Source organism: Otolemur garnettii, unplaced genomic scaffold (genome assembly GCF_000181295.1).
Source record: "Otolemur garnettii isolate 467f Iridium unplaced genomic scaffold, OtoGar3 scaffold00056, whole genome shotgun sequence".
NCBI classification, from domain to species: domain Eukaryota; kingdom Metazoa; phylum Chordata; class Mammalia; order Primates; family Galagidae; genus Otolemur; species Otolemur garnettii.
Window position 1 is genome coordinate 2,638,980 of NW_003852451.1, and position 23,103 is coordinate 2,662,082.

The window sequence follows — 23,103 nt, forward strand, 5'->3', positions numbered from 1 at the left end:
TGGAACACTTGGCCACCAATAGCTCAAAGGGGCAGGTAGATTTGGGCTGGAACACTTGGCCACCAATAGCTCAAAGGGGCAGGTAGACTTGGGCTCAGGCAGCGTCTGTAGAGGAGGCATCGGGGAGAGGGCTGGGCAGAGGATCTGAGTCTCGAAGGCAGCAGACTGGGAGGTCAACGTCAGGACACTCGTGGGAGCCAGGGCTGGGCAGTAAGGCCTGTGGCGTGGCCATCCTGGGCTCTCCAGGCTGATGAGGGCCTGCTGTGGTCTCTGCTGATTGACCGCAGTCAGTCCTGGCAGAGAGGGCAGGGGACACTTTTCCCAATTACATCCGCTTATAGGCACATAAGGAAGGAGAGGGTGGAGCTCTTCCCTCATCTGTGTGGTCTCAGCTGTCTTCAGCTCAGATCATCCTTACGCCAAAGCGCACATGTGGGGGTGATATATTCTGCTGCCCTTCAAGGGTCTAAAATAATTTGTACACATAATGTACGCAGGAACTAGATTAATACATCAAATTTATGTGAACAAATTTAAGTAAAAGAAATTACCTTGACCAAGATAAAAGGAAATGCAGAATTTTCATAATTTGTGATATATAGTTGGATTCATTAACTGATAAAAAGGGACACTGAGGACAGAAATGGCAGTGACAGCTGAGGCTCGAGCAGTCCTCACCAGGGGTGTGCGCGCCTCATTCAGACTCCTGAGCCCTGGACCACACCCTGGTGCAGGGGAGGAGCTGCAGCTCAGAAAGGTGGCACAAGCCTGCTGCCCCAGTGCTCCTATTCCAGGCTATGCTCTCAGCCCCAGATGTGCCTCCCGGGAAGGGGCACCCAAGTCACTCTGCTGTACATAGCCTCTCCTCGGCACCTCTCCTGAGCCAGGCGGTGACCTCTGGGCCAGAGTGGGTGGTCATGAGCTTTTACAATGCAGTCTCCAGGGGAATATTCTTCCAGGACCACACCCTGGCCCCTTCTGTGTGGCCGCGCATAGTCTAAGAGTACTGGGCATTTCCAGGGTTTCCCAGAGCAGGCAAATGTATGTCCAATCTTTATTTTCTCTGCTACTCACTGGAAGAAGAGGAGTTATCTTGGGCCACACATCACATACACAAACACTAAGCGAAGCTGATGAGCAGAATAAAGTTCTGTGCGAACTTTCCATGATATCTGACACCTCAGATAAGCAGTTCACATGACATTAGCATGTGGCCCTTGAGACACAGGTTGGACGCCCTATTCTCCAGGACACATTTTGCAGCTTTGCTTTTGTCAAGGGAGGGAGGAAATGAAGGTGAATCTAGAGTCTTCTCTTGCTCACCTTTGAGGCCTCTACATGGGGCTCGGTTTCCTGCTTAAGTCATCCCTCCTGTATTTTAACAGGACATCTGAAATGTTCAGCCTCGATCTGCACCTCCCAGTCCCGGCACACAGTCAGTATTTAGTGATAGCTCAGTAAAGCTTTTTATTTCTGTCACCTGAACTCACCACATTTCCATTTATGTCATCGTTCCAGTGAGCTGTTCCCTCATCTTGGATAGGTGCTTATTTATCTGCTTGAATGTCCATTCACTATAAAAGTGGGTAACAGAGGTACTTGCCCCGAGTGACCATGTAAGAGAGAGGTGGAAGGGGCCCCTGTCAAGAACACAGTACCCTCCTGTGCGGCTCCCCTGGGCCTGCTGCAGGGAGCCCCCAGCTGCAGGCTGACCCTGGCCTTCTGCGCACTTCGTTCTACGTCTCCCCTGCCCAGTCCCTGGCCCCCTAACTAGGCGTGATGCCTCCTGCTTTCAGGTGGTCCATCGAGATCTGAAGCCGAGTAACATTCTGTACATGGATGAGTCTGGAAACCCTGAATCCATTCGCATCTGTGACTTTGGGTTTGCCAAGCAGCTGCGAGCAGAGAATGGGCTGCTGATGACACCGTGCTACACGGCCAACTTTGTGGCCCCAGAGGTAAGAAACTCCAGTGCTGGAGTTCAGGCTGTCAGTTCCCAAAGCGGCCCTTGGTTTCTGCTATGTGCGGAGGACCTGGACGGCTGTGGGCAGGGCAGGAGTCTTAGTATCCGAAGTGCTCCCAAGGATAGAAATGGGGGCCTTCCATGCCTTTGAACCCACCACAACCCTGCTCAGACAGAGTGATTTTTATCATTTTATTCTTCCATTTGAAAACTTTTTAAAAGGTAACATTTTCCTGTTAAATCTTCATTGTGCTATAGACAATTTGGACCAAATCTTCATACTTGTCCCAAGCTGGTATGAGGGACGAGTCTGCCACCATCTCCCCACACGCAGAACATGGCTGGTGCCGTCTGGGGTCAGAGAAGGCTCTGACAGCACTGGGCAAGAGTGAAGTCTGCAGATGCATTTTGCACCATAATTCTTGCCCGCGATTGTTTTTCCTGACAGAATCAAGTGGCAGCCGTCAAATTTGAGAATATTGTGGTCCAGTGGTGATTTGCCACTGAAAGCTCATGTAAAAGTCCATGGCCTGTCGGAGAATCACAGCAAGGCCATCTTGTGAGCCTTCCCTTTTCCTATTTCCTGGGGACGGTGTCCATGAGGTTCTCAAGTCCTTGATACATTTGTGGAGACAAGTTTGGTGTCTTGCTTTTTAGAAAAGCACCGTGAGCTCCTGAGCGGAAGGTGAATGGAGGAAGGGAAGGGTAGAGGCGGATGTTGGATCCTGCAAGATCAGTGGGTGCTGAGCTGTGTTAGCGCCGCTCTGGAGCAAGTGGGGCCAGACGTGGCCAGTCCTCAGAGAAGGCCCACCTGGCATCATGGTGGGTCTACTGGCTATTTGAGAGGGAACCCATGGCCACTGGTCCACAGCAGAGTGCTCGTGTGTGCCATGTGCAGACGTGCATGGACGCACAGCTGGAGGCTACGTCGGTTCCCCAGGACTCATCCAGACCCCTGGGCAGCCTGTGTAACCTGGTTATGAGCCACTAGTGATGCCTCCCTTAGTCAGTTTTACCTTAACCCTCATAGATTCTTAGCTGGGATGGAGCCCTGAAACAGAAGACAGAGTTAACAGGAAAACCAATGAAGGTTTCTGAACATGCATATTCCACATATGTCTGGAGGGCATGGGGACTGGGCTGTCCTCAGAGCGGCTCTGAGCTCTAGCGCATCTGGCATTGTGGACAAAGAGCAGTGAGTTTTAGAGCAGAGACAGGACACAAAGGAAGAGGACGCAGGGTCTCAGGGCAGCCCCTAGGGGAAAGGCTGAGGTGGCAGGTGAGGCAGGCAGTGACGCCCATTCATGCAGCCTTCTCTGGATTGGCTCCGGCCCGTTGGCCTTTGTTCTTCAGATGTACATTTTCAGCACCCTTTGTGTGTGCAGGGGAATGTTACCCAGCACCACAAAGTGAGGCACCAGGGCACACATGGATGGAGCTGGAGGCCATGACGAGAAGTGAAGGAGCCAGTCACACTCATCAGAGGTCCCCACAGAAGCCACAGGCAGGAGACAGAGGACAGTGGCCCGCAGAGGCTGGGAGTTCCAGCAGACTGGGGACAGGGCTGCAGGTTGGGAAGATAACAAGAGAATGGACGGTGGTGGTGGTGGCACAACAACAGGAATGTGCTTAGTGCCACTGGCCCAGACGCTTACAAAGGGTTAAGATGGGAGATTTTATGTTACACATGATTTTAAAAATACTTATGCCTTGAAAATTAAATGCCTCCTTTTCAGTCTGTCTGTTGTGTGTCTGGCAGGAGCTGTGGCTCTCTGGGAGGCCTCTGCTACAGCACAGTGGGGTTGGCCCTCCATTTCTGACCACGGACTCACTGCACACACAGCTCTCCTCCTGCTGACCCCTCCCACCTGGCACAGGTACCCCGGGAGAGACAGGGAGTGCTTATCTGTGGTCTGCTACCCTGCAGGTTCTGAAGCGTCAGGGCTATGATGCAGCATGTGACGTCTGGAGCTTGGGGATCCTGCTGTACACCATGCTGGCAGGGTAAGGGACCTTGGCAGGAGCCCCGATGCTACTCCCCACTGAGGCAGGAGCAGGCCCGCCCTGGTGATAGAGTGTGGACAACACCACCCACACACGTACACCCAGGCTGCCAGGGAAGGGCTCAGACTTCCACAGCCCTCACAAAGTCTAAAGAACCAGGACAGGAAATCGAGCCCTGTGTTTTCCACTACACTCGGCCTTTTCCCTGTGTAGTCCACACTTTTTCTGCTGCACTCGCCACTCTCTTAAAAGGCAGGAACACTGTGCCCTTGAAACATCATCTTGAGCCAAACAGCAACCACAGAAGTATCAGGGCCAGGCGGCATCTGGGAAGGTGACTGCCACTCACTGGCTTGTACCTGGTTTTCATGGCCATCAGCCGTGCATGAGTCAGTTCTTTGTGAGGAGACACATAATGGCACTCAACGAGATCTGGACCTGCTGTCCGGGTGATCTGGGCTAAACCCCAACTGATATTGGTCTCTCTTCTCTCATCCCTAAGTGAGGACACTCCGTGGTTCCTTCTATGAAGGAAGGTCTAGGATCCTATAAGATCTGCTGGCTTCTAACATTTGAGTTTATGAAATACTTAAATAGGACTCTAGACCATCCAATTCTGTTTGCTGTAGCGACGCGGACAAAGTGTCCTCATGAGAATAGGAGAGAATGGCCTGCTTCTTGCAAGAGTAGGAGAGAATGGTACCGAGTGTGAGCAACACCCACACACATACACCTTCTTGGGTACCAAGTAGTTGGTAGGTAGCATCGGGGCAGAGGGCGGTTGCCCAGGTCCTAGCAAAGGAAGGGCTCACGGTCCTTCCCTGATGCCACATTACTGGGCTACCTGGTGGGTGAGTCTCAGACACTCACTTTCCCTGTTCATAAAACAAGGATCACTAACTTTGCTGCCTAAGGACATGCCATCAGAATCACATCCAGTTCCTTTCCTGGAAGGCATACATGGTCATGCCCTGGTGTGTGCTAAGGGGCGACAGAATAAACATCGACTTTGCACTTAAGAGACTTCACGCTTGCCGACTTTGCGGCCAGTACCATGCCTGGCCATTCACGTGCATTCTTGTGTACACTTTGCATGTGGAATTAAGTCTCCAAAGATTAACTTGTCAAAGAACCCAGAGCTGGTAATAGATGAACTTTAAATCTCAGGCGCTCATCCATGACACCTCAGTGTCACCACAGAAACGGAATCACAAGACAAACTGTTGGACCCCTCCATCCCCAGTGTGACCAGAAAGGGTCCTGAAGGGCTAACTCTGAGGCCCACAGCAGAGTCTTCACTTGCCCCATTGACCAAGGGGAGAAAAGGATCATGGCATTAGGAAATTAATCCCAAGTTCACAGCATAGCAGGGAAAAGAAAATAGCTATTCTTTTTAACAACAAAGTGCAGATGCTAATTGTAGAGCTTATTTTATGTTATAAAATGGAAGCTCATTACCATAAATCATCTCATTGCATAGATTTACCCCGTTTGCAAACGGACCAGATGATACTCCAGAGGAGATCTTGGCACGGATCGGCAGTGGGAAGTACGCCCTTTCTGGGGGAAACTGGGACTCAATATCCGATGCAGCAAAGGTGAGTACCTGCCCCAGAATTTTTACCTTTTAAATAAGGGGCAGAGATGAGTCTTGAACAAGTCCAGGTTCTCTTTGCTTTCACACCTGAAAACGGGAATGATGATGCTTCCAGGAGTATTTATTTCAAGAAGTCACCAAGGTTAATGTCATCAGAGATGAAGAGACATTGATTTCTCTGCAGGAAAAGGACATTGTTCCAGGACATAGTGTTTCTTACTTGTGGTTTATGACCACAGTTTTATTGGGTGATCCCACCTTGCATTGTGTTTCATTCCCTTTCTTTTTTTTTTTAAATGTGATGGGAACACACTAGAGAGGAGGATTGGGCTAGTGGAAGGAATATGGATTCTTGGCTAGGTGTGGTGGCTCACACCTGTAAAACTAGCATTCTGGGAGACCAAGGCAGGTAAATTGCTTGAGCTCAGGATCTTGAGACCCTGTCTCTACTAAAAATAGAAATATTAGCAATGTGATGGTGGGCATTTGTAGTCCCTGTTACTAGGGAGGCTGAGGCAGGAGGATTCCTTGAATTCAGGAGTTTGAGGTTGCTGTGCGCTATGATGATGCCATGATACTCTAGCCTGGGCAACAGAGTGAGACTGTGTCTCAATATATGGATTCTCCTCTTGGGTCTTCCTTTATCGACTTCTTACTATAAACTTCAGTGTCTTCATCTGCAAGATAGAAAAAGTAACATTTGCCCTGTTTGCCTCAGGGATGATCAGGATGCACAACAGAACAGATGCATGGAGTATAAACCACATGGGACTCTGAAATGTGATCCACCTTGAAGCTGAATGTGTGTTGTACACGCAAAACAAAGCTCTAGATAGACCAATCTTAGAAATGTTTATTATAATTACTTTACAATCAAATTAAAAAATTACCTTTACTGGACACGAGCTCACTGGCATATGTGATGGCTCCAGATTGCACTAAACAGTCTCTGTGGCTGGTGACTATTTGTGATAAATATTTGTGGATAATCCTGATAAAAATGTAACTAGATATATTACTATGAAATGATTTCTGTTTGTGAAATTTTATTTCATCTTCTCCCTTTAGAAGGATATCATTTTTACAAAAATAGAATTTCATCAATTTACACACATCATCTTTAATTTTTCTTGATAAAACTTCTGTAACCTGCTGAGTTTTTTGACAGCTATAAACTATTCTCATACTTCTAAACTTGAAAATAAACATTTGGCCATATAATGTGGAGACTCACTCTGGAGCTAATGGGTGGGTGCCGCGTAAGGAGGGCTCTGACTGGCTCTGGGTCCTCTCTCCCTCTGTGACCTTACCCGGCAGGATGTCGTATCCAAGATGCTCCATGTGGACCCACATCAGCGCCTCACTGCAGTGCAGGTGCTCAGACACCCATGGATTGTCAACAGGGAGTACCTGTCCCAAAACCAGCTCAGCAGACAAGACGTGCACCTGGTGAAGGTACCAACAGGCAGAGAGAGGGCAGGTGGTAGGGGGAAGCCCAGAGAGGGCCTGGCACCTCTGCTTCTGTAGGGATGGGCCAAGCACAGTCAGGGCCCCCTGCATTACTTGTACACAGGCCTCACATCATTGCACACAGTGTTCCTTTTAAGTAGTGGAGCTGTGGAGGTGGTGGTGGGAGATATCCTGCCTGTCCCACTCCAAGTCCCAAAGCCTCACTTCTAGATCAGAGGTCTGCAAAAGTTTTCATTTTGTGAGTGACTTCCATTCAGAGAAGCAGTGGCCTCTCAGGTCAGCTGGTCTTCCTGGGCAGGCCTCCTCTCTTGAGGAATATAGACTATGCCCATTGACTCAGGACTTGGGCCACCCAGCCAGGAGTGGCCCATTCTAGGTCCCTCCTGGGATCAGATCCACTCCAGGGTGAATCCATTTACCACACTCGTCCACACTGCTATCAAGAGGCAAACTGAGGCTGGGGGTCCTGGCGTTGGCCGTGAGTGTGTTCCTACGACCCCACTGGCCCCTAAAGAGGCCTGGCCTCCCTAGGAACAGTGCAGGGGATCACGGGTGCCTAAAATATTTGTCCCCAAGGCACAAGCACAGGGTGCGGTTGGCCTGGGATGGTTGATGGAAATTGTGGTAAGAATGGAATCATCCTTACCTGTGGGCCCTGTGTGCCAGACACTACAGCAATCCTGGGGGAAGCTCTTACCATTTTACCTGGAGGAAACTGAGGCCCCACAGGCCCTCCCTGGCTCCAGCCCCCCAGCACAGGAGTGGTGGCACCACGGCCACCCTCCCTTCCCTTCTGTTTGCAGGGTGCCATGGCCGCCACCTACTTTGCCCTGAACAGAACACCTCAGGCTCCGCGGCTGGAGCCAGTGCTGTCATCCAACCTGGCCCAGCGCCGGGGCATGAAGAGGCTCACATCCACCAGGCTGTAGCGGGCAGGACAGCAGCCGCCAGCTCGTAGCCACCTGCCAAGCGTCCTCTCTGGCTCACAGACACAAGCTGAGCTCCCGCCCACAGGCCAGAGTGACCTCGCATGGGACATGGAGCGGAGCTGGCTTCTCCGTGTCTGTGCTTCTCTCACAGCCCTGGAGAGGATCCAGAGGCCTCTGAAGCCTCACCTGCCTCCTGCACCTGCACCTCCTCCTCCATCCCCTACCCAGCAAGCTCCTGTCACTGCTGGCGCCCTGTGGGGCCTGCAGTGTTCTCTGGGAACCTCTAAGCCTTCTCATGTTGTGGCTTATGTTTGTAAGGAGAGATTATTTTCCAGGTGTGAGGCCCATATGTACATGGGCCAGCCCCGGTTATGCAGGCTGCGCTGGGCGGGGGTGGGGGAGCTGCGGAGTCTGGATGGGACCAGAGGTGTCCAGGCGCTCAGCCACCTCCATTGGGCTGGGGGTAGACACCAGGCCCCATCCAGAATAATCCAAAGAGCCGCTTCCTTATTGCCCTCTGATTTTTTTAATATGGATGGGGGAAAGCCCTACCTAGAATCAGGATAGCCCTGTCTCTGCCTCAAAGGCTGCAGGTCACAGGATGAGGGATCTGGGAGAGGGCATACCCTCTGTGCCCTGTTCTGGCTTGGTGGTCTCATGGCTCCTAGGGGCTCCTGAGAGCACCTGGGTGGCCCCTTGTGGTTCTCCAAGGCACTGGTTTTGCTGTCTTCACCTTCAGCTTTCTAGTCACTGGAAGAACTGTGAGCCTTGGAGAAGCTGAGCTCTGTTTCCTCCTGTCCATCTTTCTCCAACCAAGGGAGGGGTAGGGGGATGACCAGGGGGGATGGCCAGCACGAGACATGCTGTGGACAGGGCAATGCGCCTCAGCCTGTGGCCGTGGAAGGGGCGATGCACCTCAGCCTGTGGCTGTGGACAGGGTGATGTACCTCATGGGCCTGTGGCCGTGGAAGGGGCGATGCACCTCAGCCTGTGGTTGTGGACCAGGCCATGTGCCTCATGGGCCTGTGGTTGTGGGCGGGGCGATGCGCCTCCTGGGCCTGTGGCTGTGGGCGGGGCGATGCGCCTCCTGGGCCTGTGGTTGTGGGCGGGGCGATGCGCCTCCTGGGCCTGTGGCTGTGGGCGGGGCGATGCGCCTCTTAGGCCTGTGGCTGTGGGCGGGGCGATGCGCCTCATAGGCCTGTGGTTGTGGACCTGGTGATGCACCTCCTGGGCCTGTGGTTTCATGTTACGTTTGTGTTTCTGCTGCACAGATCTGTCTGAGACAGACCTTTCCGCGGTATTTTCGACTTCCCTGGTGTGCTGTGCACACGGCGTTGGGTAGCACAGACCGCCATGCTGTGCTTGCCTTTGTTGAGGGAACGGCAGGAGGACGTGCCCAGGTGGGAGGCGCCCCAGAGTGCCTGGCCCTCAAAGAGCAGCCAGCAGGGACAGGGAGGCACTTATTGGTCACAGCCAGGTTTTAGTAAGATATTTTATTGCTTTTTCTTTTCATCTCCAGTCACTCCAGTACCCAACCCTCCCCTCCCAAAAGGTGCAGCACTCTGAAAAATAACTCCTTAGCTTGGTCTAATTGTTGTCAAATCTTAAAATATAACCTTATTTCAGAAGCTTTAATTATTCCCTGAGGATTTTCTAAGAGAACCACAAAGAATAAAAGGTGAGGGACAGATTATGCACCTGTTTTCCTGCAGTGCCCACTGGGTTTTTCTCATTAGAAAATGGTTTTTCTTGAGACTAAAGTAACTTCTCCTCATGACAGTTTTGTTTCTTAGGTCTGAATTATTTCATTTCTTATTCAAAACTTAGGGAAAAGTAAATAGTCCTTAAATCAATCTTCTCTCCTAGACATGGACAAAGTCATTTCTGATTCTGCCCAGAGCCCAAGGCCGGCTTTGTCTGCATGTTTGTTAGTGGCTTCAATTCCAATGGAGGCAGGAGGGAGGGAGAAGCATCGCTGGGAGGTGGCTGTCTCCCCACCGCGTGCTCACAGGCTCGCGCCCTTGCTCCTTCTCAGTAACATCTGCTCACACAGCCTTACCTTCTGAACTAAACGTGCCAAAGGGACCCAGAGGCTCAGCGCCACACCACACTGTCCTTCCACCTGCTCAATGTGTGTCAGCGGCAGACGGCATCCCTGTCCCTGCCGCACGAGTGTCTGTAAAATACCTCTCCTTCCTGCCCTTATCCAGAACAAACTGATACTTGAAATCCTTCAAAGAGAGTCAGCCTAAGACACTATGATGTCATATTTTAAACTAAGCTTCCAAAAATCCTGAGTGAACTAGCTGGGGCCTGTGCTGTTCCCAGGGCGGTCCAGGTGTGGAAGAAGGTGTCGTTAACAGTTTGCACTTGGTGGAGGTTCCGTGCGATTTGCACAAGTGACAGGGACTCCCAGAAGGTTACACAGCTCTGCTTGCTCACTCAGATAATCACTCCCCTCTGGATCAGAAAACCACAGCGTTTGCAAGGAGAAGACGGAGCCCCAGATCTCAGGCTTCCTACCCCAGCCCTGCTGTCCCTGCAGGGCACCACTATAGGATCCTCTACCCTGACAGCCCCCCTCGTTCCTCCCCACTGTGTGGAAGAAATGCTTGACTTTGTCCCATAAGCAAGGGGGCTTTTTGCTGATTCCACCCCCAAAGTTGAATGTGGGCAAGTGGTGAGGATTTCACTTGTATCCTTAAGTCAGATCTGTGCGTGATTTTAAACTAACTCTGTGTGTGTTGATGTTTGGAAGATTGTTGGACTTCTAACGTGATAATAGTACTTCATGTGAGCCAGTATTGTTAATTAAATGGTGTTATTCCTAAAGCCGCACATTGGGGTTTTGACCTTACGCTTCACATGATAGAATTTGATTTGCACTCCGTTTATTTCTGACATGGTTTTGTTACCCCTCACCTTGCCAAGAGTCGGGCACACTGAGGATTGAGAAGGACACTGCAGGCTCCTGAGCAGTGAGGAGGGCGGGTAGGCCCCGCAGCCGCAGAGCAAAGGACGCGCCTCCCTGCCCGGCTCTTCCCACTTGGCACTTTGTTTACAAGCTCGGCAGTTATGTTTACAGACCATGTTCATGTTCACGCTTTACATTTCATGTTGGAGATGGGCGGCCACTGTACAGATATTTATTATGCTTTCCAGACTTTCTGAATAGATTTTTTTGAATAAACATGGTTTTATGAAGTGCAATGTTTTTCTAGCATAACAATAACCTTGGGACTTTCTATGTTGTTGCCAATGACAGTCTGTGGGTAGCTCCCTGGCCTCTGCCTCGACTCCTGGACACTGCCCAGTGTCTCCAGTAGACTTTACTGCTGTCCAGCAGCACCTTACTTGGAGGTGAATCAGCTTTGTAATGGCTCCACATTGAGAGCCCTATGTATGCGGATATGCATGTGTGTGGGTGCGGACATGAGTGTGTGTAGGTGTGGATATGCGTGTGGGTGTGGACATGAGTGTGTGCAGGTGTGCAGATGCATGTGGGTGTGCAGCCATGAGTGTGTGCAGGTGTGAATGTGTGTGTGTGTGAGGGTGTGGACATGAGTGTGTACAAGTGTGGATATGTGGGCGGTGGACATGAGTGTGCAGGTGTGGATATGTGTGTGGATGTGGACATGAGTGTGTGCAGGTGTGCATATGCGTGTGTGTGTGCAGCCATGAGTGTGTGCAGGTGTGAATGTGTGGGTGTGGACATGAGTGTGTGCAGGTGTGCATATGCATGTGTGTGGGTGGGTGCAGCCATGAGTGTGTGCAGGTGTGAATGTGTGTGTGTGGGTGTGGACATGAGTGTGTACAAGTGTGGATATGTGTGGGTGTGGACATGAGTGTCAGGTGTGGATATGTGGGAGGGGTGCAGGGTATGAGTATGTGCTGGTGTGGATATGTGTGTGTGTGTGGACATGAGTGTGTACAGTGTGTACAGATGTGGACATGAGTGTGTGCAAGTGTGGATATGCATGTGTGTGGGTGTGGACATGAGTGTGTGGAGGTGTGGATATGTGGGAGGGGTGCAGGCATGAGTGTGTGCGGGTGCAGACGTGTGTGTGCAGTTGTGGACATGTGTGTCAGGTGGGTGTGGACATGTGTGTATGAGGGGTGAGGATGTGCATATGCATGTGGGGGGGCATGCATGTGTGTGGGTGTGGACGTGTGTGTGTGAGGATGTAGATACGCGTGTGTGCAGGTATAGATGTGTATATGAGGATGCGGATGTGCATGTGTGTGCTGATGAGCTCCTGTGTGCATTTATTTTCACAAGTGTGTATGTATGTGCACTGCATATTCTTGAGTGTGTTTACATATGAGCATTGTATGTATGTGTGTGCTTATTCACGTGTGTGCATATGTGTAGAGGTATGAGTTCGTGTGTGTATTCATGATGTGTGCCTGAGTTTAGGCATGCATGTCTGTGCATGTGTGTGCACATGAGTGTGCATATGAGAACGTGTGTCTGCACATTTGAATATAAACACATGTTTGAGTGTTTGAGCATGTGTGTGTGTGGCATGTGTTCACTCCAGTGCAGGACCCAGCTGTCTGACGGATGGGGATGCAGGCAGGAGGCAGGGACAGCCCTGCTGTGAAGCAGAGCAGGTGACTGACAGGTGGCTACCAGGACGACCCTCACTGTGCTTCCTGTGCCTTCCACCAGCCTGCCACATGCCTGTCCTTTCTCAGTACAGAAGTAAAACATCTACACTGTTGGTCTTCAGTTGTCCAGCTAATTTCCTCATCCCGTTTGGTAAACTCCTAACCAGCACATGTCGGCAACAGCACAGACACACACCCCACGCACACACCTGTGCTCCTGTAGTACGATGCCATGGCTTCTGGGCTGCCCCCTCCCCCACACAGCGGGGGAGCCCTCCTGGGTTCTGGGAGACACTGCAGGAAGCTGGAAGCTATGAAGGGAAGGGAGTTCCAGAGCCAACAATACATGCTCCAAAAATCCTGCCTCCTGTTAAAGAAAAATCTCCACCCTCTCCACATCATTTTCTATTGCTGCAATAGCAAATCCTACACACCTGTGGCCTGAAACGATGTAATTTATTATCTTACAGTTGTGAAGTCCAAGACAGGGCTCACTGAACTAAAACAAAGGTGTCACCAGCTCTGGAGGCTGCGGGGAGGAGGCCCTTTCCTGCTCCAGCGTCGAGGGAACGCCTGCATCCCACACCTCACGGCCCCTTCCTCCTCCAAAGTGAGAAAGAGCAGGTGGCCTTCCTCCCAGTCACATCCTTACTGTGCCCTCACCCGCCTCTTCTTCACTCTCAAGCCCTGTGTTTCCACTAGCCGGTCAGGGCAGCCCAGACACCCTCCCTATTTTGAGATCTGCTGATTGGCAGCCTGAATTCGACCTGCAACCTTGAGTCCCCCCCCCCCCGCCCCCACACACAGGTTCCAGGAATTAGGACATTGGCATTTGTGGGTGGGTCTTAGCCTACCTACCACATTACATACAGCTGAGCACAGATCCACTTATACCTGTCAACCTGTATGTGTTTCGGGTTGGGGATGACAAGGTGTCCAGGGCTGTGGAGTGAGTTTCTGCAGCTTCGCCCTTCCTGCAGCCTAATGAGTTTCCCTCCCACAGTCTCCTGGATACTGATGAAGACATGGACCACCCAGCACACAGCATGAGCTCTGTGCACACGTGGTCCCCGTGGCTCTTCAAGTCTTACGGGAGAGCTGAAGAATGGTCATGTGGACAGGTTACACATACTGAATTTCCACTATAGATGGAGATCTCAGTTTAGGAAATCCACTGGCCATTTTCCCTGGAAGTGTCTTTGTCACACTGGACAGGAAACAGCCTGCCCTTTGCCCCAAGGAAGGCCACAGCCTCTGTCATCCCAGGATGTCCTCCAGACAAACGTCCTTAAAGAAGGCCAGAACCAAGGCAGCAGGTGGCTCCATGCAGAAATCCAAGAGCCCCGTGGAGATTTGCCTCCCAAAATAGGTGGGGTGGTGGGTAATTTCTCAAAGACTGAACCAGCTATCATCCAAGAAGCCTCTGCAGGCCTTCCTCTTACAGGCTGGGTCGAGGCTTGGGCCATTACCTGTATCTCGTGGGAACGTTCAGCCTAACTCTCAACTCTGTGTACATCTAAGGATATAAAATCAATCTGATTAAAATACTCTTCAGAATATATATATATACACATATATATATATAATCCCTCAAAGTTCAGCACAGTTTTTGTCCTATTAACACCAACCCCAGATTTGCTGAAAACAAGAGGGGCTTATAAAGGAGCCGGGGGACCTCCTGGTTTACATGTAGTCCCAGGGCGCTATGGGGAAAATTATTGCACCACATAATTTTAGGGCTTAACCATCCTTGACATTTTATCCAGCCATGACCTTCCAAGAGAAGTGAATAAATCCTATTTGTAAAGGTGCACCTGATGCCACACAGAGCTCTCAAGACAAGGTCAGGGTGGGCACCTCAGGGAGCCCTGCAGGACGGGAGCAATTCTGGAGTCGCAGCCAGAGGGGCTTGGGGTGCTGAGGAGGGGAGCTGCACTTTGACACTGGGAATTATGCACCCGAGAGAAGGAAGAGTATCTCATTACACTGAATTGGAAGCCCTCTGAAAGTGTGTTTTCTTTAGCTTCCTCTCTAAATGTAACAGTAATTAAATTACCTACTTTCTGCCAAAGCTTTTATTTATGAAGTTGAAAATTAGACATGTACCTGAAGCTACAGTTCTTTTTTTTTAATATTTGAACTTCCCATCTGTATTTGAGTTAAGCCCTTAACTCAGTTTGTGTGTTCATTGTCTTCTACTAAGAGAATGCCCCTGAGACCTACAGTAAGGAGGAATATTTAGAAAATTGACTCCTACTGCTGCCCTTGTGGGCCACCTGATTCATAGCAGGTTCAGTCCTAGTGGCAGGACATTTTCTGTAACCTCCCTTTGTGATTTTGATAGGATTGCCTGAGGACAATCCTTGCCCAATGAAACACCGACTTTAGGGATTGAATGTTTGCGTTCCCCTGAAATTCGTATGTTCAAATCCTCGCCCCAAAGGTGATGGCATTAGGAGCTGGAGCCTTGGGAAAGTGATGAGGTTGAGGGTGGAGCCCTCATGAATAGAATCAGTGTCTTAAAAAGAAGAAAAAGGCAATGCTCCACTTGATTCAATGTAAACATTTCACATTGTATATTGAAGCAGAACCCTGAACCCCATAAATGCATCAATGTACAAAGTTATGATTTAATAAAAAATAATTAATTACAAAAACAAACAAACAAAAGGCAATGCTCCCTGATCTCTGAGGAGACAATGAGAAGTCAGCACTCTGAAACCAGCAGTAGGACGCACACCAGGAACCCCCATCTCAGATCCCAGCCCCAGAACCGTGTGAAATGAATGTCTGTTGCTGAAGCTGCCAGTCTGTGGTGTTCTGTCCCAGCAGCCAGAACTAACTCGCCCACATAGATCGTCTTACCTGGGTCTCACAGTAACATGACCAGGTGGTTATCTCTAAAGGATCTGGTAAGTCTCACCACCTTCAGCTGTTTTCAGTCTGTTGATGATTTTTCACAGTGACAATAATTTCGTAATTGATGTGTAGAAACCCAGTTAAACTAACTAAGGGGATCCAAAAATATTCCAAAAATATTTACTGAGCACTTACTAATGCCTGCCACTGTCTAGGAACTAGAGATTCTGCATCAGCCAACAGCGCCCCACCCCGGAAAGGCCAATCCTCTAGCAGTGCGCCTTAGCCCCTCAGAGATGCTGCAATGGTCTGAGGCTGGAGGGTCTATAGGGAAATGATGCTCATGATTCTGGTGGCTGAAAAGTTCAGGGACATGGTGTGGCTTCTGCATCCAGAGGTGGTGGGGATGGAAGGCAAACCAGCAGGCTTCTATGCAAAAAAGAAACCCCACTTTCTAACAACTTGCTCTAGAGAACAATCCATTCCTTGGAGACTGAGCACTCACTCTGTAGGAGGGCATTCATCTATTCCTCCAGGCCCACCACCTCCTGCTAGGCCCCCATCCAGATGCTGTTCCACTGACAGTTAAATTTCAGCAGGAGTTTTTCTTTTTTTTTTTTACTTTTGTTTTTTTTATTAAATGATAGCTGTATACATTAATGCAAACACGGGGTATAGTGTAGTGTTTTCATATACAATTTGAAATACTTGCATCAAGCTGGTTAACATAGACTTCATGTCATTTGCTTAGTCATTGTGTCAAAACATTTATATTCTAGTTCTAGAAAAGTTCACTTGTACCCTTGTTAGACAGACCATATAGGTGATCTTTCCAGTCACCCTCCCACCACCCAGCCATCCTTCTCCCCTCCCCTTTCCCACCCCTTCCCCATATTCTCTCAAATGAAAGCCACAACTTAATTCTAGCCCAGTAGGAGTTTTTCCAGTGACAAACTATACCCAAACCACAGCATGGTGGGAGACAGGAGATGAGCAAGTCAGAAACCAAATGGCCAGTAGGCCCCACGTGACAGGGCCCAGGAAGGCAGCAGAGCAGAGGAGGGGCTGCTGCTCTGGCGGGACTTAAATCAGTTCTTAACATCTGGTTCTCTGAGCAACAGGTATTACCTGCCTTTCAGCAGCAGTCAGCCTGGGACCTTTAAAGTTGTATTAAATTTGTTCTCCATTAATAACTATAATTCAGGATCTACAATCAAACATCTCCATGGGTGACATCTGTCCAATGTGGATATGTTGTCACTTTACTATGAGGAAACATCAAGTAAATATCCAGCATAGAAACAATCTTCAATATGTTGTTTTCATCACACCTGAGCTTAGGCAAGAAAGCCAAATTTTCTAAATTGTAGCTATGATTTAACCCTAGAAACATTGTTGGCAATAGTTCAACCTATTTACATGCTACCCTGAGTTTTGTCCACACAGCAGCTGGGCCATCTCCTGATCTTAGCTCCCCTGGAGGTGTTGGGGGTGGGTGGGCAGGAGGGACCCTGGAACTGGAGACTGCAGTCACATGGCCATCAGGCAGCACCTGCAGGTCCACACTGGCTTTCCTTTTTAAACTGTGGGCTTGAGCCTGTAATCCTAGCCGTCTGGGAGCCCAAGGCAGGAGGATCAGGGATGGCTTGAGGCCAGGAATTTGAGACCAGCTGAGCAAGAGCAACACCCAGTCTCTACTGAAAAATTGAAAAAACAAAAAATTAGCCAGGTTTGGTGACCCAAGCCTATAGTCCCAGCTACTTGGCAGGCTGAGCCCAGGAGTTTGAGGTTGCCCTGAGCTATAACAACGTCACTGTTCTCTAGCCTGGGGGACAGATCTACCAAAACAAAACAAAATAAAACAAAACAAAAACCCACTGTGGACTTAGAAACCAAAGGAATCAGATTTCAATTTTTTAGACCCAAATAACAGTTTAAAAGGTAAGTATGACATCTGAAGAAAATATTACAAATTTTAAAAAAGGAAATTAAGATCAGAATCAAGCTGTTTACACAAATTTAAAACGCATATTTAGAGTCTTAAATCTCAAGGAAAATTTCAGGTCTAACCTAATTACAGGAGACCCATACTGAAATCTAGAAAACATCCAGAGAAAGTCAGAATTACATAGACCTCAATCTAAAGTAATGTGATATAAGTAGTAAATTTCATTTCTAAACCCTCAGGAAAATTAATGATAAAATCATGAATTTTGTCCTCACAACAACCCTACAGGGGACCATCCCTGACATTTCAGATGAAAGGAAGCCAGAGGTGAGCCCTTGGGGTCCTCAGTGTGGGTCTTTTCTAACTCAGTAATGGCTGATCCACCCAGGTCTGTGCTCCAGCCCCCGCTGATGACTCTCAGACAAGGCTGTCTGTGGCAGGTGCATGTGAAACAGACAAAGCCTGGTCCTTCTAGGTGATTGCGGGGGTCTCCTGGTACCCACAGAGCTGGCGTGTGTACTGCCCTCTGGCACAGCATGATGGTATTTGGGGCACATTGCCCCAAACAAGGCCCCCTGGCATTTAGAGAACAGCAGGAGTAGAACTATCTCTCTGCCCTTCCCCCGCCTGCCCCCTGAAGTAGGTCCTGAGACCCTCATTGCTGAAGTCAGCAGGAAAGCAGTGTCCTGCTCTCTAAATAAGAAGGGGGCACAAAGGGGGGGTCCTGCCAGGCCCCTGCCATTACCACTGGGTTCATCCTGCAGTCCTGATCCCAGCTGTGCTCCACTGTCCATCAAACCTAAGCATAAAAACACCTGGGCTGAAGGCGCCTCGGGTCACATCAAATTTATAGTAAACATTTTTTTCCTCTTGTTAATCTGCCTTTTGTTATGGGAGCCTCGGCCAGAAACCTAGGATGGGTGAGGGACATGAGAAAACCTTTTCACTCTATGAGGGCACAAGTTATTTTTATAGCCTGAAAGAAGAAATCACAGGGTAGTGAGTGTCCAGAGATGACAGTGTCCTGGCCTGCATTCAGGGCAATTCCATTTGGCCTGGCAGACCCATGTCTGCCACAGCACAGCTCCCTGAGCAGTTCACAGACTCACTCAACAAGTGCTCACGACAGTGACCCTTCCCAGGCACTTGGAAGCCACAAGGACAGATCGGATGAAATTCCCTGCCTCTGTCAGCTGACAGGCAAATTACACAATTGCCATGGCAGGCTGGAGTCCACTAAGCGCAGGGTTAGGCCGGGGTGGCCATTAGGGGGCAACACTGAGCAAATTCAGTCAGAGAAGCATACAAGGAAAGCCTGGGGTCTGGGGTCTTGAGTCCTGGGCCTGTGGTCCGGAGCCCACTGGTCAGCCTGAATCGTGCCAGTGACGGCCAGCCTGGAGTTCCCAGCAGAACCAGGAGGCAGTGTGCTCCGGCAACACTGGGACTAGCTGACGAGCATCATACAAACCTGCACAGGTGAAAAGTCAAATTTATTTTGCATTTCGTTTGGCTATTAACTCAGTGCATTACCACTGGCTGGAAGGAGGAATTTTTAAATATCTTCCTTAAAATGCCCTCCTTCAAGGGGACAAACACGTGCATTACTTAATAAATACTTCTTTATAAGACAAAATATTTATGTAACAGGACTGTAGGAGAAACTCAACTATCAAAGGGCTCTTCAGGGTGAAAGTGGTGGTGAATCAGTGACTCGGGTCACCTCTCAGAGGAGAGGAGAGGCCCTGTGTCTGGAACGAAGCAGCACAGTGGCTGATCTGCCAAGTCCAGAGACATTTTCCGGGGAACAGAAATGTATTCTCTCCACTGAGTTAACCTTAACTGCAGTGTCACTGTGTCAGAAGCAGCTTGGAACCAGCATATTGGGGTCTGCACATTGTACAGAGATGTCTGCAGACCTGGCCTCTCATCTGGGGCCGGAGCACCCGTTCACACAGCATACCTGTGCTGGAGACTGCTCCACTGGATCCCATATCCACTTCTGCTTCCTGAGGGACCCCTGCTGGGCACCCCTGTTTTGTGGTCAGGTCATGTGGAGGTTTCATGACCAGGCCCGCAGAGTTTCCCAGGGCCCAGGAGATATCCAAAAGATATTTCTCAAAAAAAAAAAAAATCCAGTTATTTGTCTGAAATCTCAGGGCTGCCCCTGTGGCTCCCATCTTAGAGCTGAGTCTGGATCCCTTGATGTGTGTGGACATGTCAAGCTTCCTTGTCCCTGGTTTCAGAGCTGCTCCGGGATCTACTTAGAGCTCCTCCCCAGACTCGGGGGCACCTGCTGCTGCAGGCCTCCCCATCCGAGGCTCTAATCAGCTGTCCACAGGAGCAGGCCCGCTGGCCTGCCAGCCTGCTGTCATCACACTCTGCCTCTCTCCCTCTGGACCTGAGCATGATCTTGGCTTACTTCTCCTCAGTCTCTTTTAAGCCTGTTTCTCCAGTTGGGGCATGAACACAGCAGAAACCTTATCTGCCTGTGTTTACCTGAACCCCGGGCACACTCCAGCCCCTGGGAAGTGCTCTGGGGGACAGATGAAAGGATGGGCAAGGAACACGGGTGAGGGCACAGACACAGGAATCACACCTGGGATGCAGCTGACACCTCTCTGCTCTAAAAGCCACTGGAAGACTTAATTTCCACATATATCCTAGCAGTGCATAAAGGTAGAAAAATGTGTACAGTTGAGTGCCAGCGAGTCACAGGTTGAAAGAGTGGGAGCCGAGCCAGCGTGGTTCCCCTCCCCCTGTTGCTGCTGTAGCCAAGTCTCCTTCAGATGAATGATTCAGGGACACTGATGTTTACTTGACCAGCCGGCTCCTGTGAGCCGCACCTTCTCTGAGAGTAAAGGTACACCACTGACCACAAACCAAACACGAGCTCCAGGGACATGGCAAGGCCTTGAGCCAGCCGTCCACGTGGAAGTTCTCTGAGGCCAAGTAAACAAACTTAACCCAGTCAAACTTTAACCCACTTTGTAGGGGGATGGTTTCTGAGGGAGTAGACTCATCCCCATTCCACATGCCATCTTTCTGGCTGTTGTGTGGACAGTGTGTATTCACAGTGCGGACACTTAGAATCGTCACAGGCCAGCTGGCTCTTTGCTCTTCTCATGACACACAGGGAATGGGTCAGGGGAGGCCTGGACAGAGCCCTGAGAACCCATGGTCCTCTGCTGCTGGATGCGCAGAGAGGTGCCCGTGTGGCCCACAGGCCAAGCTGGCAAGTGATCACTTAGGTGAAACTGAGTGAGAGGAAGTTGACACAATTACTGTCACCAAGAGTTGAGCAACTGATCTGTGAGGCGGCTCAAAGACACTAACAAGTGACCCTGAGGAAGGACATTTTGTGAAAACATGTTAAACCAATATGTATTCAGACTATATGTTAAGTTTCTCACTGCTTTAAGCATCAAGGTAAAAAAAAAAAAAAAAAAGTAATAATATTCGAAGCTGACCTAAAATGCACCCGAGCAACTCAAATTTGGAAGAGGCTGTGAAATAAATGAATGGCTGGGCGGAGGCACAGGGCACAGTCACCTCTTAGGCCCATGTCTGACTTCCATATGGACAAAGGAATGTTGCCAATTGTCCACCCCAAAAGCTGAACCCGTGGCATGAGTATTTTTGAATCTTAGAATGTCAGCTAGAGGGATAAGAAATATTTTCTATCACAACAAAGGGTCATCTGGCTCTGTCAGCTGAAAATCGGATTTATTAGAATTTTGAAACCACATACATTGCCCTGATTACATCATTCCATTACAGGATATATGTTAAAATGTTAGGTCATTAAATCTGAAGGGTCCAATTTGGAACCAGTGGCTTAGCTTCGTATGTCTCAAACAAGAAGCAGTACGATTAAACTAAACTATCGACAGTTTTGTCGTCTTAACGGTAGCTTGTTTATGCCAATAGCAAAGAACTCCAGAAAGCAAGTGGTTATGAAATCTCGAAAGGCACTTTCCACAGCTCGTTGAGAATTTAATATTCTTCCCTGCAAGAAGTGGCCCAAAGCCCGGAAGAAGTGGCAGCCACTCGGTGCCTGATGGATGTGGTGAACAACAGTTTCCGAGTCCTGCCTATACTTCGAGCAGCATAGTTTGTGCAACAGTGTTGTCTTGCAAGAGGGTCGGCCTGCCTCTACTGGGCAATCTCAGCACATGAATTTTTTTTTTATCCATGGTTTCAGTTTCACAAAAACTGCCCTAAAATTTATCTGAAAGATAATTACAAGCCAAAACATGGGTTTGAGAGAATGAGGGAGTACCTGCACAATTAAAAATAATAAGAACGCCAAGATAGCAGCTGTCAAACACAGTGTTTAAGGAAATCCGGTATTTCCTACTTAATGACCTAATCTTTGCACTCTGCTGTCTAAAGCAGACACGGTAGAGAGCAGCCATAGACATTTTTCTGAACAGGCCCACATGCGTGTGCAACGCCAGGAGTCTGTGGGTCTGTGGAGAGACGTGGAAAGATGTCTGCCAGGCAGTGCTGCTTGTGCAGACTTCTACAAAGCTTTATTCTACTTTAACTCTAAGTCAAGTATTTCTTGGAATAAAAGGAATATTTACCAAAGATCCAATAATCAAAGACAACAAATGGTAGTGGTTTATTTTCTCATCAATATCATAGGGCATCCAGAAACACTAACACTGACACTGGGAAGCTTCTTTAAAGCTTGTCTGTAGCCCCTGCTGTGATCCCAGCACTCTGGGAGGCCGATAGATTGCTTGAGGTCGGGAATTTGAGACCAGCCTAAGCAAGAGCAAGAGCTAGACCCCATCTCTACTAAAAATAGAAAAGAAAAATCAGCCAGGCATCATGGCAGGCTGCTGTAGTCCTAGCGACTTGGGAGACTGAGGTAGGAGGATCGCTTGAACCCCATAGTTTGAGGTCACTGTGAGCTAGGCTGATGGCACTCTAGTCTGTGGTGACAGACTGAGACTCTGTCTCAAAAAAATACAAAATAAAAGCTTATTTGTGACCTGGCTAGACAGATATGAGAATTTATTAGCAATTGAAAATGTTAGAATATGAATCAATCGCTAATGATTTTACAAATGTTACTATTAATAACGCGAATATATAGGCAGAGAGTTTTAATTACAATGAACAATTTTATGTATACTATCTACAAAAACTACTCCACCAAATAAGAGGTTTTTTCAATTTATGTAATAACTTTGGAATTTGATGCTAATACAACTAAGTTGAAATTAAGAGTAGGTAAACTTACTTGAAGTGGTACAGTTTAGAAACTGATGTTTTTCCTTCAAAATAAATTAACTCTTCTAAAAAAGATGAACTCGTTTTATTGATATGAATGCCATGTTAAAGAAAAGTGATTTTCAAAACCACCCTGAGATACCACCTAACTCCAGCGAGAATGGCCCACATCACCAAGTCTCAAAGCTGCAGATGTTGGTGTGGATGTGGAGAGAAGGGAACACTTGTACACTGCGGGTGGGACTCCAAACTAATACAACCTTTTTGGAAAGAAGTATGGAGAACCCTCAATGAACTCAAGCTAGAGCTCCCATTTGATCCTGCAATCCCATTACTGGGCATCTACCCAGAAGGAAAAAAATCCTTTTATCATAAGGACACTTGCATTAGACTATTTATTGCAGCTCAATTTACAATCGCCAAAATGTGGAAACAGCCTAAATGCCCCCAACCCAGGAATGGATTAACAAGCTGGAGTATA

General features: G+C 48.9%; 1 protein-coding gene across 1 annotated transcript in view; it reads left to right on the top strand.

The window, feature by feature from the left end:
- The window catches only part of RPS6KA2 (ribosomal protein S6 kinase A2), a 164,225-nt gene extending 153,055 nt beyond the window's left edge, over positions 1-11,170 (top strand). Inside the window, exons 17-21 of the mRNA XM_003792376.3 lie at positions 1,797-1,958; positions 3,891-3,967; positions 5,448-5,565; positions 6,882-7,019; positions 7,838-11,170. Coding sequence (XP_003792424.1) covers positions 1,797-1,958; positions 3,891-3,967; positions 5,448-5,565; positions 6,882-7,019; positions 7,838-7,963 — 621 coding nt within the window. The 3' untranslated portion in view covers positions 7,964-11,170. The remainder of the gene's footprint in view (positions 1-1,796; positions 1,959-3,890; positions 3,968-5,447; positions 5,566-6,881; positions 7,020-7,837) is intronic.
- The last annotated feature ends 11,933 nt before the right edge of the window (positions 11,171-23,103 follow it).